Source organism: Atractosteus spatula, chromosome 7 (assembly GCF_055471065.1).
Source record: "Atractosteus spatula isolate fAtrSpa1 chromosome 7, fAtrSpa1.hap1, whole genome shotgun sequence".
NCBI classification, from domain to species: Eukaryota; Metazoa; Chordata; class Actinopteri; order Semionotiformes; family Lepisosteidae; genus Atractosteus; species Atractosteus spatula.
The window spans coordinates 57,941,580-57,956,842 of NC_142712.1; the positions used below are offsets into that span (position 1 = coordinate 57,941,580).

At 39.7% G+C, this 15,263-nt stretch overlaps 1 protein-coding gene across 1 annotated transcript in view; it reads right to left on the bottom strand.

Annotated features, from left to right (window-relative positions):
* Positions 1–15,263, bottom strand: part of LOC148831493 (NT-3 growth factor receptor-like) — a 138,412-nt gene that overhangs the window by 58,045 nt on the left and 65,104 nt on the right. Inside the window, exon 8 of the mRNA XM_088920031.1 lies at positions 722–910. Within this exon, the coding sequence (XP_088776157.1) occupies positions 722–910 (189 nt within the window). The remainder of the gene's footprint in view (positions 1–721; positions 911–15,263) is intronic.

Consider the following 15,263-nt stretch of genomic DNA (forward strand, 5'->3'; position numbering starts at 1 on the left):
GAATAAACCTTTACTTGTTCCTTTGCAGCCTACGCATGGTGACGCAGCTCCCTACTTGAACTACGAATATACACTGTATATTTACTGTACACTATATTCTATATATATATTTATATATTACTAAATATATTATTATTAATATATATACTGTATATTTCTGTTATATCTTTGACATTGACAAAAAAAAGTGAAATCGGTTAGTTTAACTGAAAGCCCAAGATGGACATAAAACCAAAACACTCTCATCAGCAGCTGGTTGTAAAAGAGTGCGCAACACATTTCTGAAGCACTAAGCAAATACAGCCCCTCAGAAGGAAGAACTACCCTGAAGCGCTAGTTCAGCAGAAGAAACTGAGTCTGTCTGATGCCAGCCTTCAGCAAGAGAAAGCTTTTCCCTCAGGTCTGTTCCAGATGAACAAAAACAAACACTTAATAACTGAGTCTAAAGAAACAAGGAGTTTAACTGATAGCGCAATCAGGCCCCTTCAACCAACGATACTTCTATAGATTATTTTTATATATACTGCATGATATGTCTGATGATTACTGCATAAATAGAACATCATAGGAGACACTCGTTTGCAGATTAACTTCATATTGATAGAAGCTGACATATTTCTTGTTCACTTGAGGAGATTAAATACAAATTAAATTTCTGAGTAAAAGAGAGCAAAATAACACGAATGTGCCCATAAAAGACTACAATAAACATGGTACTCACAGGTGGCGGTCTTGTTGCAGTTGTGCCCATGCCTGAAGTACTGTGGGTTCTCGATGACTGGGATGCGGGTCATTCCGATGACTACGGCATCAGGCCCGGCGTCCAGGGTACAGGGGGTGATGATTCCATGATTGACATGATGAAGAGGGCTGGCGGAGTCTTCCTCCCCGCTGATCACCGCCACAGGCCCTGCGTCACAGACAGAAGGCAGGTCCATAATCAAGTACCACAGGAAGGGCAACACACTAAAGGACAGACAGCCACAGACCAGCAGGACATACTGCAGCAGTCACCCTTCAATCGTTCTTTTCCACTGGTAAATTAAAACAAAATAATTTTACTGGAAGCATTTTGTTTTACTTTGACCAGTTTGGCAGCAAAGGTGTTCAATTAAGACATTCAAAGATTTTATGGAATTAAAACCTGTACATCTGGCTGGCACTAATTAACCCAGTTGGCCACTCCTGGCCTCAGACTGAGAAAAATGCAGGTGAGCTATAAAACCTACACAATACTGGGTCTCCAGCACCACAGCTGACCTGAAACACTGTATTTCATTGCACAAAAATATTGATAATAGAAGTAATGAGCTTGAATGAAATCAAAATGGAACAGAAAATAACAGTTCAGGTGGGTAGCCCCGTCATCATGCATAATCTGCAAAGGAATAAGTAATAGGTTTATTCCATGTTGAAAAGAGAAGAGAGAAAACACAGAAAATAACAGACATGCATGCTGTGGCTTTTTAACAAATACTCTTGTGCAAATCAGCTCTTTTTGTTAGAATAATCACTTGCTCCTGCATTTCTCCAATGGAAAAATTCCTCTGCAATGACGAACTGCTGTGTGGCCATTAATGCTGTGTGAGAGTCCACCTGAAAAGCAAGCTTCGGGATGTGTTCAGAGAGCGTCCTATGTCGCAAAGATAAATGATCCAGTCAGAGCGCTAGGTTAATGCATTTGCTTTCCGTTTCAGGCTCCCTAGTTTTCAATGATCAGGAACACAACGCCATTACTGAAGTGCAAACAAGAAATACCGACACAAACAGGTGCAGCTGTTATCCCCGGGCTTTGCAGAGAGCCAGAATGGAACTGTGAGATTTGTAGGCCTTAAAGGGTCAAGAAGGAGGCAAGAAAAATTACAACAAAGTTGCAGCTGGAATTGGTAAGCAACAGCTTTGTTTTCAAAATTCACACCATAAACACTCAAAGTAATTGGCACAATTAAAAATAATGAGATTTAAGCCCTATAGTAGGTTGGTTTGAATATATCCTGATTCCGTATTATTATAGTAAATATACAGTACCATATAATATACAGTGCAATAATATCATTGTATTATTAGCCAATATATTTTAAGTATCCGTCCTGTTTCAGGAGCTGGCAGTAGACATGATTCTTGAAATGGATGGGTCACAGGTAGACAGGATCCCAGTACTAGCTGGATATGCAACCGACCTGGCTGTCCTCGTGACTGGTGAGACTAGTGGGACAAACAAATGGGTATTCTATGCATTAAGAAAGGAGCTGAGATAAATATCAAACTGTCAATTCAGTTTCACCTGAAACTATCCTGCCTCATTTTAAATACTGCAGATCTAGGAGAACCAGAGCGATTTCCTCATCCTGTATTCAATCTCAACCCCTCTCAACCCCTAATGATTAATCACCTGATGTGGATGTTTCCAAAAGAAAGCAGGCTAAGCTGAGAAGAAAAGGCTCATCTGGTTTTATTTTTTCTTCAACACGGCAGGATTTGATTTGTCTAGTAAAAAAATGCACACCGCTTTAAAAAATTGCTTTACAGGGGAGCCCCCAGGGATATAATGTAATAAAACAAGAAGAATTCATCTCTCTGGAATTGCAGCAGGGTAGAAACTGGGGCCAAAAAAGAGCTCTATTAAAATAAATTTTATATAAATAAAAGTTTTTGTTGTGAGTGGTATTAATATTCAACTTCTCTGCAAGGCAGGAAGGTTTATGCACCTAGGCACAAAATGAAAAAGGGCATACTCTGTGTATGGTAGCATAATTCAATATAAGAGACTACAAATTGCACAGATTGCCAGCTTTGTATTTGATCTTTAAACTGACAGTGGACACAAATTGCACAGAGTAACAGTGTTTACATGAGTTATACTGGTCAGCTCTGCCCTGAACAGGAGTGAGCAGGACGTCTCTGTGCCCAGACCTTTCCCACCAGCCCCCCCGCCGCCCAAGATGGGGATCTGGAAGAGCAAACTGGCTACTCCTGCCACAGGTTTGGCCAGCCTTTTCACTGGCCCTCGACCCTCAAACATCAGGGAGAAATCGCAGCCTTTCTCTTTCACCCGGGACTATATTAGGTGAGGTTACTGTCACTCCTCACCTGCTGGGAGCTACTCCTCTCGAGTGAAGGAAAGTGACTAAAGTTTAACAATTTACTTAACTGTAAATTAAGTAAATTTGCAGATGAAGGGGAATTAACAAGGGAATTCCCCTTCATCTGAAGCACATTGCCTATTGGATTGATTCCATTTCTTCCGACTTCGCTTCACTCTGGCAACTGTTTGGAAACATAAATTGAATACCCTGATGTAATTAATGTGGCAAACCTGGAACTCAGAGAACATTACATAACATGTTGAAATCACTGATGCCCAGTTAGATTTAATTCAACAATGCATTAGGCAGACAAAATCCCATTTATACCTGTACATACAGTATACTGTAAATACCCTTGTAGATCTCGAATCCTGTTAGGTCTCATCTCAACTGTGGTTGTTTACCATGAGGAAACTAAAATAGGGTGAATCAGGTGGAGATCAAAGCCCAGACCCTGGTGTGTTTTACATGCCTTGTGCAAACCTGTGACTTTACCCTATAAATATACAGGGGGCCTATAAAGTAATTTAGCTCATTCAAACAACTATACAGTAAAAACAATGTATCATGGAACTGAAACTGATTCACTCTTACAAATTTTTACAAATTAAGTAACTAATTGCTTACAAATGGGGGACAAGACAGATGGCGATCATATTACCACTTGGCACTAACATCATCATCCACTTGTATGATATAAAAGAACACACCTGTCTTCCCTAATGGGATCCACAGCCCCATCAGTACGTGTGCCAAATTTGTGTTTGTTTTTACAGATTTACCATTTGTCTTACTGCAGGACTTCAACCTTTGACTCCTGGGGGAGCGACCTGACTGAACCACCATCTCCATTAGGAGACGCTGTTGGATAAGAAGGGGATGTGAGGAAGCCTACATGGTCAGAAACAAGCACTGCCAGATACAACACATAATGTGTTCGGAGACAGAGCAAGCAGCCCCTCACTTGCATGTGCAGTACAAGTTAAAGATAGACTAGCCCCCTTAAAAGCAGGATGTATGATCACCCTATCCACAGCTCCCCATGTTACTTTTGCTAAAATAGACCATATAGGATTGTAAGCACCAACAGTATGTAAAAAAGTAAAGTCCAGACCAGAGCCATAAGAGCTTATGCTGGTTTCTGTAGCGTTAAGCAGACTAGAGAGCACATGATTCCCCTGAGGTGTGCCATCACAGGGATCACCCCCAGGCCAGCTGGTCCCCGCATACAGTATACAGCTCGCTACTGTACTCAAGGGTACAACAGCAGAGTCTACAGCTGGGACCTGAACACACAACGTGTCTGCTTTGAATGTGGTATTTATACCTTAAAAAATAGTTATTATTGTGTATTTGTTATTTTTTTTATTATATTGATTATTTTTTAGAATATCATTATTTTCAGAATATGTATTGACCAGTTGTGGTAAGTAAGAATTGCATGACTTTATTCACTAGAGAAGAGATGCCAGCTATAGAGCAGTGCCTAGGCTCCATTCTAGACTGTCTGGCCAGCCGTATCTCATCCATCTAGTTTCAACAGCTCAGTAATTTTCACTTTCCACCTAAACTGCTACATAGTGATCTACTGCCACCCCAGAGCGCGCTGCACTGCAGCAGGAGATAGAGTAGCCCTATTGCAGTAAAAATGTGCTGCACAAAAACAAGGTGTCATTACTGTGTCAATAAAACTGAAGACTTCGTGGGGTGCACTCACTTTTCAATAGAGAAGAAACGTGACTACAGGCCGTGTTAAAACATACCTCCTGAGTCGATTATTAGACTATGTATGAAAAACCTTAATGTCTTTGTCAAGGTAATAAAAGGCTATGCAAATTTTCAGCTCTGTTAAGTTAGGTTTTGAACACCAATGTTAAGTACAGTGTGCAAACACACTTTGTGATAAAGTGCACCTTAGACTGAAATGGTGTTCTGTCAGAGTTATTTTGTTTGTGTTTTACCATAAGTAAGTGCTTTGGGTTTCTTGAAAAATACTTATGAATAAATTTGAACTATTATTAATATACTATGAAGAATTTGTTTTTGGTTAAATAATTAATGAATACATAATTCATTCATATCTTTCAAAAAGTTATTAACTCGGAATGATATATACAGCTGTAGAAAGTCATTTTTCTAAAACTCATGTGCTGCAGAATGTGTTTTTAACATTTGTCTACAGAAGTGGACTTTCAATGTATGCAAACTAAATTACTTTTGGGACCTCCTGAGATTGCTTTATTGCATTAGACAAGCTGATACAAGGTAACAGAAACGTTTTAATCCTCAAAAAGCATCCCAGCTACACTGCAGTATTGATTGTGTTTTTTTTTTCTTTCGCTGCACTGATGTTGGTGAAACTACAGATTTGTTTCTGTTCTGGAACAGGTTCACCAACTCTCTTCCATCCCCTGGCTTATCCACCGCCTGTGAAAGACTTACTGATGTGTTGCCCAATAGCCATTTAACTATCACTGTGAGTGAGATCTGGAGTGACCTGTCAGCTTAATGAGCCCTCACATCTCTCTCCAGTAAGGCCCGTCAATCAGCAGAAACAAAAAGACAGAGAAAATCGATGAGAGGAATTGACATTGCAGGCTGCCAGGTGAAATAAGACGATAAAGTCTCCCAGAGGAGGAATCTCCTGAAGAGAAACAGACAAGCCAGTGAAAGCCTTGAAATCACACAAAGAGAACTAGACAGGAGACACAGCAAGTGTGCATTTAGCTGAATAGGAAAATTCCCATGAAGAGACAACATGTGGCTGCCAATGAGCATCCTAAAATTTTAGTTTTGATACAGTGATTACAGAGCAAAGAAAACAGGTTAAACATCTCAGTTTATTGTGACAACAGTTTAATTCCAATGTCTGTTGTCATTCTTTTAATCGCTCACACCCTGGTCAAGTCTACAATTACATGTTGTACCCTATATGAAATTTTTAAAAAGAAGTTTGGAAGGGGCACAAATACTAATTCTGCTTCTGCTATCCTATATATAAATGTCTGGCCTCTTGAGCACCTCTCGGCTCATCTTTTCTCTCTCTCTGCATTTTCTCTGGCCAGAGACAGACCTTCCTTTCCAATTCTCCATCTCCAGCTTCCATCCATCATCATTCCTGTACATCGCTCATGCTCACAGTTTCCGCAGCAGTCAGTGCCATCACTCTGACTCAATCCCATGATTCTCCTGTCTACAGAATTAGACTTTCTTTAACAGATCATGCATGGGTGTGTCGTAAAGGACAAACCTCTGTCTTAATTTGCAGTTGAACTCAAACTCGGCGGATTTCTTCATATTGAGCACTGAAGGAAGACCTTTCTCCAGTGACTTCAAGAGACGCTGGGACACAGAGCAGCTTGGATAACACAGTTGTGCCCCCCCCCCCCCAGATTTTGATATCTCACTAAAAATGACTACAGACATTATCTGAGCATTATTCTGACAAAATCACTCTGTAAATCTGTTATGTTAACATAACATTATGTTGTTAAGTCCCACATGGAGAAAAAAGGCAGGTTGTTTTCTGGTACAGAAAAACAATCCCTTGTGATTTTTGTGTGCTCTCATTTAGTATCCATACCTGAGCTATTTATATCACCCACTCAAAATATACATATATAGGAAAATATAACAAAATATACTGAGAGGTAATAAAAACACAACAAATGAGTTTTGAAATGAAAAGTGTTTGTTGCGTTTTTAAAAGTTCACAGTATATATGGAACCTCACCCAGTAATATATTGGATTTCAAATAGATTTTTTACCTTTTTTCTAAGGTAAAGCAGCAGTGTGTTAAATTGATCTGCATGTTTCAATGGGTTTGAACAGAATTGAGATCTATGGATTGTTCTGGCCAATGGTGGTTTCATGGCTCTTAGGCCAGAAATACACTACCCACCGCTGAAACATCATGCTCACTGGACTGGCCTTTCCAAACGTTTTGGACACGCTGCTTCACAAGTTTCCAGTTTACTAACGCTACTAAGAGGACATTAAATTAAAATGAAAAGATTTCAATGCTTTTTTTTTTACTTAGGCTAAAAATTACCATACGTAAATCCGAGATCTCAACCTTAATTGACTGGGAGACCCTTATTCATGAAAGGACCCCAGAATGAACAACAGTTTAAAAGTATAAGAACAATTAATTAAGCAATAATTACTAGGCAATAATCGTTTTAGTACTGTATTTCCTCTCAATATTCTCCCCTTCTTGACATCCTTCCATCTTCATTCTGATTTTATCAGTTTCAAAATCAAGCCAAGGTTTGGTAGTTCATGTTATTTTTAATATTCGCAGTGATAATTTATACTTAGTGGGAGTCCTGTGCTTCTTTGGACATGCAATCTGTTCTTGCCCCTTGCTCCTGTTAACTGAGCACACACACATACGGGTTCCCATTCATTTCACTTACTGGCTATGGAAAAAATAGATTGATTGATTTTACTGATTTTAAAAAAGACAGCTGTGCTAAATATTAATGTAGAAATAATGATCCAGAATATTGCAGTGCTAGAAACATTTCTTGCATATTGTAAAATGACGGGAAGGTCACTTTAAAAAGGCAAAGCCGTTGGATGTTCAGTGTAGTGTTAGTGTATAATAATAACAACAATAATTATTATTATTAGTATATAATGACACCTTTCTTGTATGGACTGAAAGATCTGAAAGTGCTTTATAATTGGGCCAATGGACTTACTGTACATATTCAATTTACATATTTTTAGTGCAAAGAAGTGTTGATTCCATATTAGCACAACACACAAATGATGTTGCCTACAGTACATTAAGACAGAAAATTACAGCATGTATTATTTTTTGTTAAAACATTGCCTACATTTATTGGTCAATAAAATTTATTGGGCAGCTCTTGTAACATTTGATTACTGTTATATAGCCAGAAATACAGATGTATGCGACACATTTATGAATGCTAGAAGCTGGACCATTTCTAAATAGACTCTTCAAGCTCATAGGCATTAGTCAGTCATAATGCAACAAATGAGATCAAGGAAGTCCATTCAAAATCCATTACAATAATATTCCATAATAAAATACTAAAACAAGACCTTTGTACTGTGTCACGCTTTTGTAAATTTGGTTAATGTTTTTCAAACCAGAAAAATAAACCACAGTACAAGAGCCACACTTTGCTACGTGCTGAGGAAATGCTGTTCTTGTGTAAAGATTAAGCAGCCAGCCTGTACCTTCAATGTGCTCTGAGCAGCTCAGCTCTGTCTCATTACACTGGTGCAACAGCTGGTTTCCAGCCAACAGCAAAGCAAATAAATAACATCCAGAGACAGAAGAAGGGAAACGATACTAATGCGTAATGAAAGACTTGCAGCTAGGAGATTTGGATTTCTTCCATGCCTCCCCTGGGTAACGCTGATGGAAAGCTTAAAGCTTGGGTGGCAGTATTAGAAGGACATCCTGACAGATATTTATTCTACCTGAATATTTAAAAGGAAAACCCAGTACTGAGGGAAGTTTTGTGAATCAAAGTTCTGGCAGAGGATGGAAATTCAGTACTGCTGCAGCATTGTGGTCGAACATTTTGTGAAAGGGCTCAGAAAAGGATGAAAATCGAAAATCTTTGTGTTGCTAAACTGCTCTAAGCAATGCTTCTGTGATTCTCCCTTTCATCATTTGTGTCCTGCAAATCCATACTGTAGCATCACACACAGCTGACAGCTTTTCCCATGGAGCTGGAGGTGGCATGAGTGATGTCGGACAGAAACCATCCTGGAATACAAGCCTGTGAGCCCCTGTTACGCTGACAGCGAGTGCGCTGGAATTCTAAGTAACATGAGATTAAAATCTTGGGAAAACGTGAGCAATTAAAAAAAACACTGCAGAGACATTACCTAAGCAGCTGTAGGAAGAAAAGGTCATTTGCTGTCTGACTCCAGTGCAGACACAAATGTATAGGAGGTTTAAAAGAAATGGGAGCCAAACCATAATCTCCACTCCAGGTTAAGCATGCTGCCTGCTATGTTGCTCTTGGTCTGGGATGCCACATGTGCTTACTTGTGTGATACCAGCAGGTTGTTGCTAATGGTGAAGCAAAGAATATTTATGAAAATAAAAGTGCTCAATGCATACTTCATTTCCACCTGCCTTTCCTCGTCACTTCTCTTTTTTTCATCTCTCTGAATTCTGTGTTTTAAATTGGCTTGTTAAAGGTTGCGGGAAACAAAGAGTTGACATGTGAAATGCATGGCCGGCAGCATGCAGAAGTGAGAACTGAGTGACTAATGTGTTTGAGGGAGCCATCGGAGAGAGAGGAGTGACTCCCCCGCACTGGTGCAGCAGGGGAGTGGTGAGAGAGCAGAATGATGATCAGGCTTTTGCTGAATCTCATCCATCCCACGTCTCTTACTCCATTCTGCTGTCACTCTAACAAGTAGGTGCTGTAATTGGACAGAGCACATCTCTAATTCTGTGGCCCTTTCAGCAAGCATGCTTGTTAACAAAAGGTATGATACTGCCCTCCCCAAAACACACACACACACACACACACATCTACACTCTCATGCTCACTGGCAGGCTGAATCACTCTGAAAGGATCTGTGATGCTGTATTCTTCTCTGATCGAATATACTGTATGCGCACCAACCACAACACCTGCAAAGTGGTAAGCTTGATCATCACATCAAGATCATAGAAGCAAATGAGGACCAACAGAGAATCAGTAGTAGAACAGTGTATAACACAGTACTGGCCAGTTCTCTAGTCATATAATCTTTGTTGGCTGCACCTGTGGATTGCTGAGGGTGATAAAGATTGCATTAAAGTGAAATGATAGGAATTTAATTGTGGTGAGCTTGTCTCATATAGAATTTAATATAGGACACTTCATGGCACTGATAACATATATCCTGGGTTACATCCACAAATCTGTATATGGGAACAGCGATCAATGACTTTCTTACAATTCCTTTTACCTGTGTTTGGGAACCCTCCTCCAATAACATAAATCCAGGTTTTTAGATCCCACTGAACAATTGCTTTTACTAGCTTGTCAAAAACAGTGCTTTGCTAAAGGTCCTTCAGAAGGCGAGACGTTCCTGAAGGATGACAGATTTGTCAGGCTTTGCACATATTAAGTGGGCACGTGGAAGTAAATATGACAAAATTCATAATTATGTTAGACATGATATTTTGAAAATATGTACAGCACAGTGGACAGCAGTTTAAGCAGTATTTCTTCAGTCGACATTAAATGATATTGTAACTATCTGACATCCTTTCATTTACTTCTCCAGAGACAGACACACTAAAAATGTGTCACAGTGAACCTAGTCTATGACTTAATTAATACACTAAGGCACAAAATAATAGTTATTTTTTTCCATATTAACTAATTTTTCTTCCAGTTTCACATTCTTTAACTAGAGAAGATATGACTATTGTATCCACTTTGCTGCCTATTTTTTCATCATGTATAATTCCATGGCTTCATTTAAATCCATTTATTTGAAAGGGCGTAAATGTCATCTTTTTAATTACAGAAGCTGTTATTAACAATACACACTGTAATTAAACATACAGGCCTTCCCTTCTCTCCCTGCCACTGCAGTAATTCTTCTTTTGTTTCTCCCTAGATAATTTTATCTAGACTTTTAACGCGTGCTTAAGGATTAATATATAGGACTTTGGACAAAAAAACTGTTTTGCAGTGCCCCTAGAAAGTATGTACACTAAGCAATTATCTGTCTGCTACTTGATTAAGGCCACCTCCAAATTTTTCACCCCTCTCCCCACCATATGTACAGTATGTAGGAACAGTGGGGATTAGTTTAATTCTGTGGGTTTACATGCAGTTGTTTCCAGTGGTGCTTAATTATGCACAAACCATTGCTGTTTACATAATACTTAGCAGCATGTAAATTGTTTATGTGTGAATTTATTTTCTTCTGTGGATGTGTTGCAAGCTCTTATCATTTAAATAGAGCCACTGATAGACTCCTCCAAGAAACCAAAGCAAAAAAATATACATCTTAGAAACCAATTAGCAGAAGCAATAGAAAAGTATTTTCTAAGATAATTGCTGGCTTTTAAACCTTCTTGGTACAGTACTAATAACCAAACTCTCCCATTCTGGATTTGCAAATGTTTGTGCAGTGGTAGCATGTGCATCTACCAAAACAAATGCAGTGTTACACAAGTTGAATCACCTGTGTCTTGCAAACATCACTACTGAACAAAGAGAAAAAGGTATGGTGTTGTCTTGACTCGGGAACAGCTGCAGGGATGTAATTTACAGTATGTTTGCATTTTCTTCTACAATTAAAGAACATGTGCTGTTTCCTACTGTATAAACTGGCAGAAAAATAGTGAACAGACTTATACAGTACATGCATAATGGATAAATGTAAGAATGTAAGTAAATTTACAAATGAGAGGAGGTTCTTCTGTCCTTTTAGAATAAAGACATGCTTCCTGTTCTCAGTTTTAATTGGATTCGATCCACATTTTCAAGATCCTCAAAGGCACTGACCATGTCAGCCCAATGGACGTTTTTCAGTAGAAACAGTGGAACACGAACGAGAGAAGAGGACACAGGTGGAAACTACGGGGAAGTGCATTTAAAACCAACCAACAGAGGTAATTATTTACAGTATGAAGTGTGGAACAAGATACCCAGCCCTGCTGGATTAAATCCTCGAAACAATTAGCTACTAGCACACAAGCATGTGTGACCGTCGCGGTTCCACGCAGTGTCATGCCATCTGCCACCCCATTCCGTCCCGCAGCACCCAGTGCGCGAACCCAGGTCTCCGGCGTAACGCAACAGGGAACCAGCCGCATGAGCTAAAGGAGACCTCCCTCAGCCCAGGCAGCTGAGGTCCCTGCTACGCGCAGTGAGGGCGATGACGTCACTGTGTCCGAACTAGCTCCGCTACACATGCTACAGTAGAAAGGCCGAATGGCCTCCTGTCATCCTTAACTTTTCTCATGGTCCTATGCCTTGCCCATAGCTTCCACTTGTATTCTTTGATTTGTATGATACTGTTGATTCAAACAAAGAAGCTAGCAAGCATTTCCATTCTGCAGTCTCGGTAAGTATTTGAAAAAAATTAATTTATGATGTTAGCGGTGGATTGAAAATAACTTTGACATCAATCCACCCCTTCCTGTGCCTTTCATTTTTAGAGGCACATGTCAGTAAAAGTGCTGGAATCAATTTCCCTGAGTGGATAAATGGAGGACTAAACCTTTTTTCTGACCCGTCACTTTGAATTTACATTAAAGCAATAGATCTCTCCTTTTTGCTTCCCTGCTACACATGAATCTTCTAGTCCCAAAACATGTGGGGGCTGAGTGTTGATTTTCCTTTGGCGTTTTGACCCAGGGCAGTCACAGGCTGAAGTGTCTGTACTCTGGGATCGGGATGCACAAAAACAAGTTACCTAAACAGTTAAACAACATGGGAATAATCAAGGAATATAATCATAAATCTTCAAGAAATCTCAACACTAAAAACACATAGCAGGTTTATCTAAAACCATGTAAATCCATAATGAGGAAATCTTTACAACTTGCTAGTAATAATAGTAAAGCTGACATTAATTTTCTTAATTTATACTAGAAGACTGATGAGTGGATTGGTTCTGAAATTGTGCTTGTTAAACATAATTGACATAAAATTCCTCAAAGCATAAATACACCGAGTCAGAAAGTGTTTACTTTAAAGACTAACAGGGATTAATCGAGTGTTAATTAAATGTCCATGAAGTGACACTGAAAATTGCTGTTCCTGAGGTCAAGAGCTGTCTCTTGGGTTGGGACGTAACTGAAGCTCTGAGGCAGCATGTAAGATTTGTGCTTCACAATATGTTCTTCTGGGTTTTACAACAGAACCTAAAGACAAATCTAGGCTGCTGTAGCCTGGGTGTTTGAGCACTTTCAGAGTGAACTGCAGTTAAGAGAAAAGGTTGCACTCCATTGTGTCTTTCAATTCAAAATTCTTGCATTTGCTGTGTTAATACTAGCTAGCGCCTGTCTATTTATGAGTCTTACAGCTTTTGGTCATTCTTTTCAACACTTGCAGTTTTCAATTACACAAAGAAATATTGAATTTATGTCTAAAACAAACTAAAATGAAAACTCCTTCCTTCAAGTTTGAATAATCATTATGCTTTTGTTTTAAATGTTTTATACTGAAGTTCTAAAATAAAAATAAAAAAACTCATTAGGGAATAATGGGACATAATGTAGCTTATAATAATTAGTTCCCCTAAAACCATAGAGAGTATTATGTTTCTATATCCGTATTTCACATATTTCTACATATTCATGATGAAAAGCCGGTACTGTTTCTGGCCAGCCCTGAGGCCAATTCTATTTATTTCACAAAAGAAAAAAAAAACTGAAAGCCCTTTCCTCCAAGATGAGCTGAAGAGCAAAGCCAATTTAATAAGGCAGAGAAGCCTGGCAGTGGTTCAAGTCTTTCCTGGCGAGATTCGCCTGGAGGGGGGAAGCAGGGCCTGCAAAAAGTAAATAAAATGATGGTCTCCTCTGACAAATTCAAGGCCTACCGATATCAGCATAAGGCATGGGAGCAAGCACACAGAGACAACATTGGGATCCTCTTGTTAAGATTGGGAAGTGAAGTGTGGTTTCCAATTTGGTAATGATTGTACAATCAGTGAAACTTCTGGAGACATAGGGGTGTAACCCCGGCGTCCTGGCCAAATATCCCATTGGCCCTTACCAGTCATGGCCTCCTAATAATCACCATCTCTGAATTGGCTTCATTACTTTGCTCTCCTCCCCACTGATAGCTGATGTGTGGTGAGCGTTCTGGCGCACTATGGCTGCCGTCGCATCATCCAGGTGGGGCTGCACACTGGTGGAGGAGAGTCCCCAAGTGCCGTGAGTGGAGTGTCCAGAAAAGTGCTATATAAATGTAAGCAATTATTATTATTATTATTATTATTATCCCTCACATAAACTGCAATAACATCTCCTGAGGTGGCTGACACAGTAGCAGATCTGTTCATCATTCAAAATTGTACCTCACATTATGTCATTGTGCACAAACAATGAAATTGTAAAAAGTAACATTAATAATTATGACTTTTTCCTGCAGAAGACTATCATTCTTAACATGTATTAATTTTACAAACCACATGGTGCATAGCTACTGTATCGTGATACAAGTGAACAGGCATAGAAATGTTTGTCATTTTTCAAAAGTAATGGTGAAAAGACTATAAAGAGAAAACAATGTATTTGTTATAATTATGTAATTATTTGTCTTTTCCATAAATTATATTTCCTTTTTTACTGGCCAGAAAGGTCCTATCAAGGCTGAATTACAACAAAGGACACACATCCCTGTGTTGAGCACCTTCTCAATGAGTACAATGGCGAGGTGGAAATCTGAACTGATCCTCTGTCACTCTTCACTATGATCACCCTTAAGCATTCTTTTTTAAAAAATAGTTTTACAAATGATAAAGAAATTTCTGTGACTGCATGGTACATTTTATTCAACTGGTGTTACTTATTATTTTATTTCTGTATGTCACGAAGCATTCTTCAGGAGGGGAGTGAGACAAACACAGGGAAAAAGACTAGGATCAGGGCTGGAAGAAGAACAGGGGGGCGTGTCCAAGGTGCACTGGTGCTCGGGGGGCGTGGCCAAGACAAACTAGTCTGAAGGGAGTCTGTAATAAAATCCAGGGAATGCAAATGTCCAGAACTGGGTAATTCATCCATGATGGAGACAAAATGAAGTTAAATGCTGGAGGAGGATCTGGTGAAGGGTCGGCTGAATGAAAGGGGTTATGGGGCCAGGCACTCCGAGCCCCGGACCCAGATGGTCAGGGTCAGGATGCCGTTGTGAAGCCGATGCCATCAAGCCTCTCCTGGACTTGCTGGTAGGCAGGCTTTCAGGAGTCTATCTTCCAAAGCTGAGCCTGGAATGGTGCAAGCGTCTGGCTTTTATAGGAAGGGGCCTGGAACCGGAGGCAGGTGCAGGTAAACAAGTAAGGACTGGAACGGCCTTAAGAGGAGGGGCCTACGATCATGACACTGTAACCTCTGTCAAAACATTAACCACTAATTACTAATTTCCTCAGTTGCACCTCAGCTTGGAAAGGGAGAAGACCAAGCCGTTTTTCCTCTGAAACACGTACTTTACTTGTCCGCTGTCTCC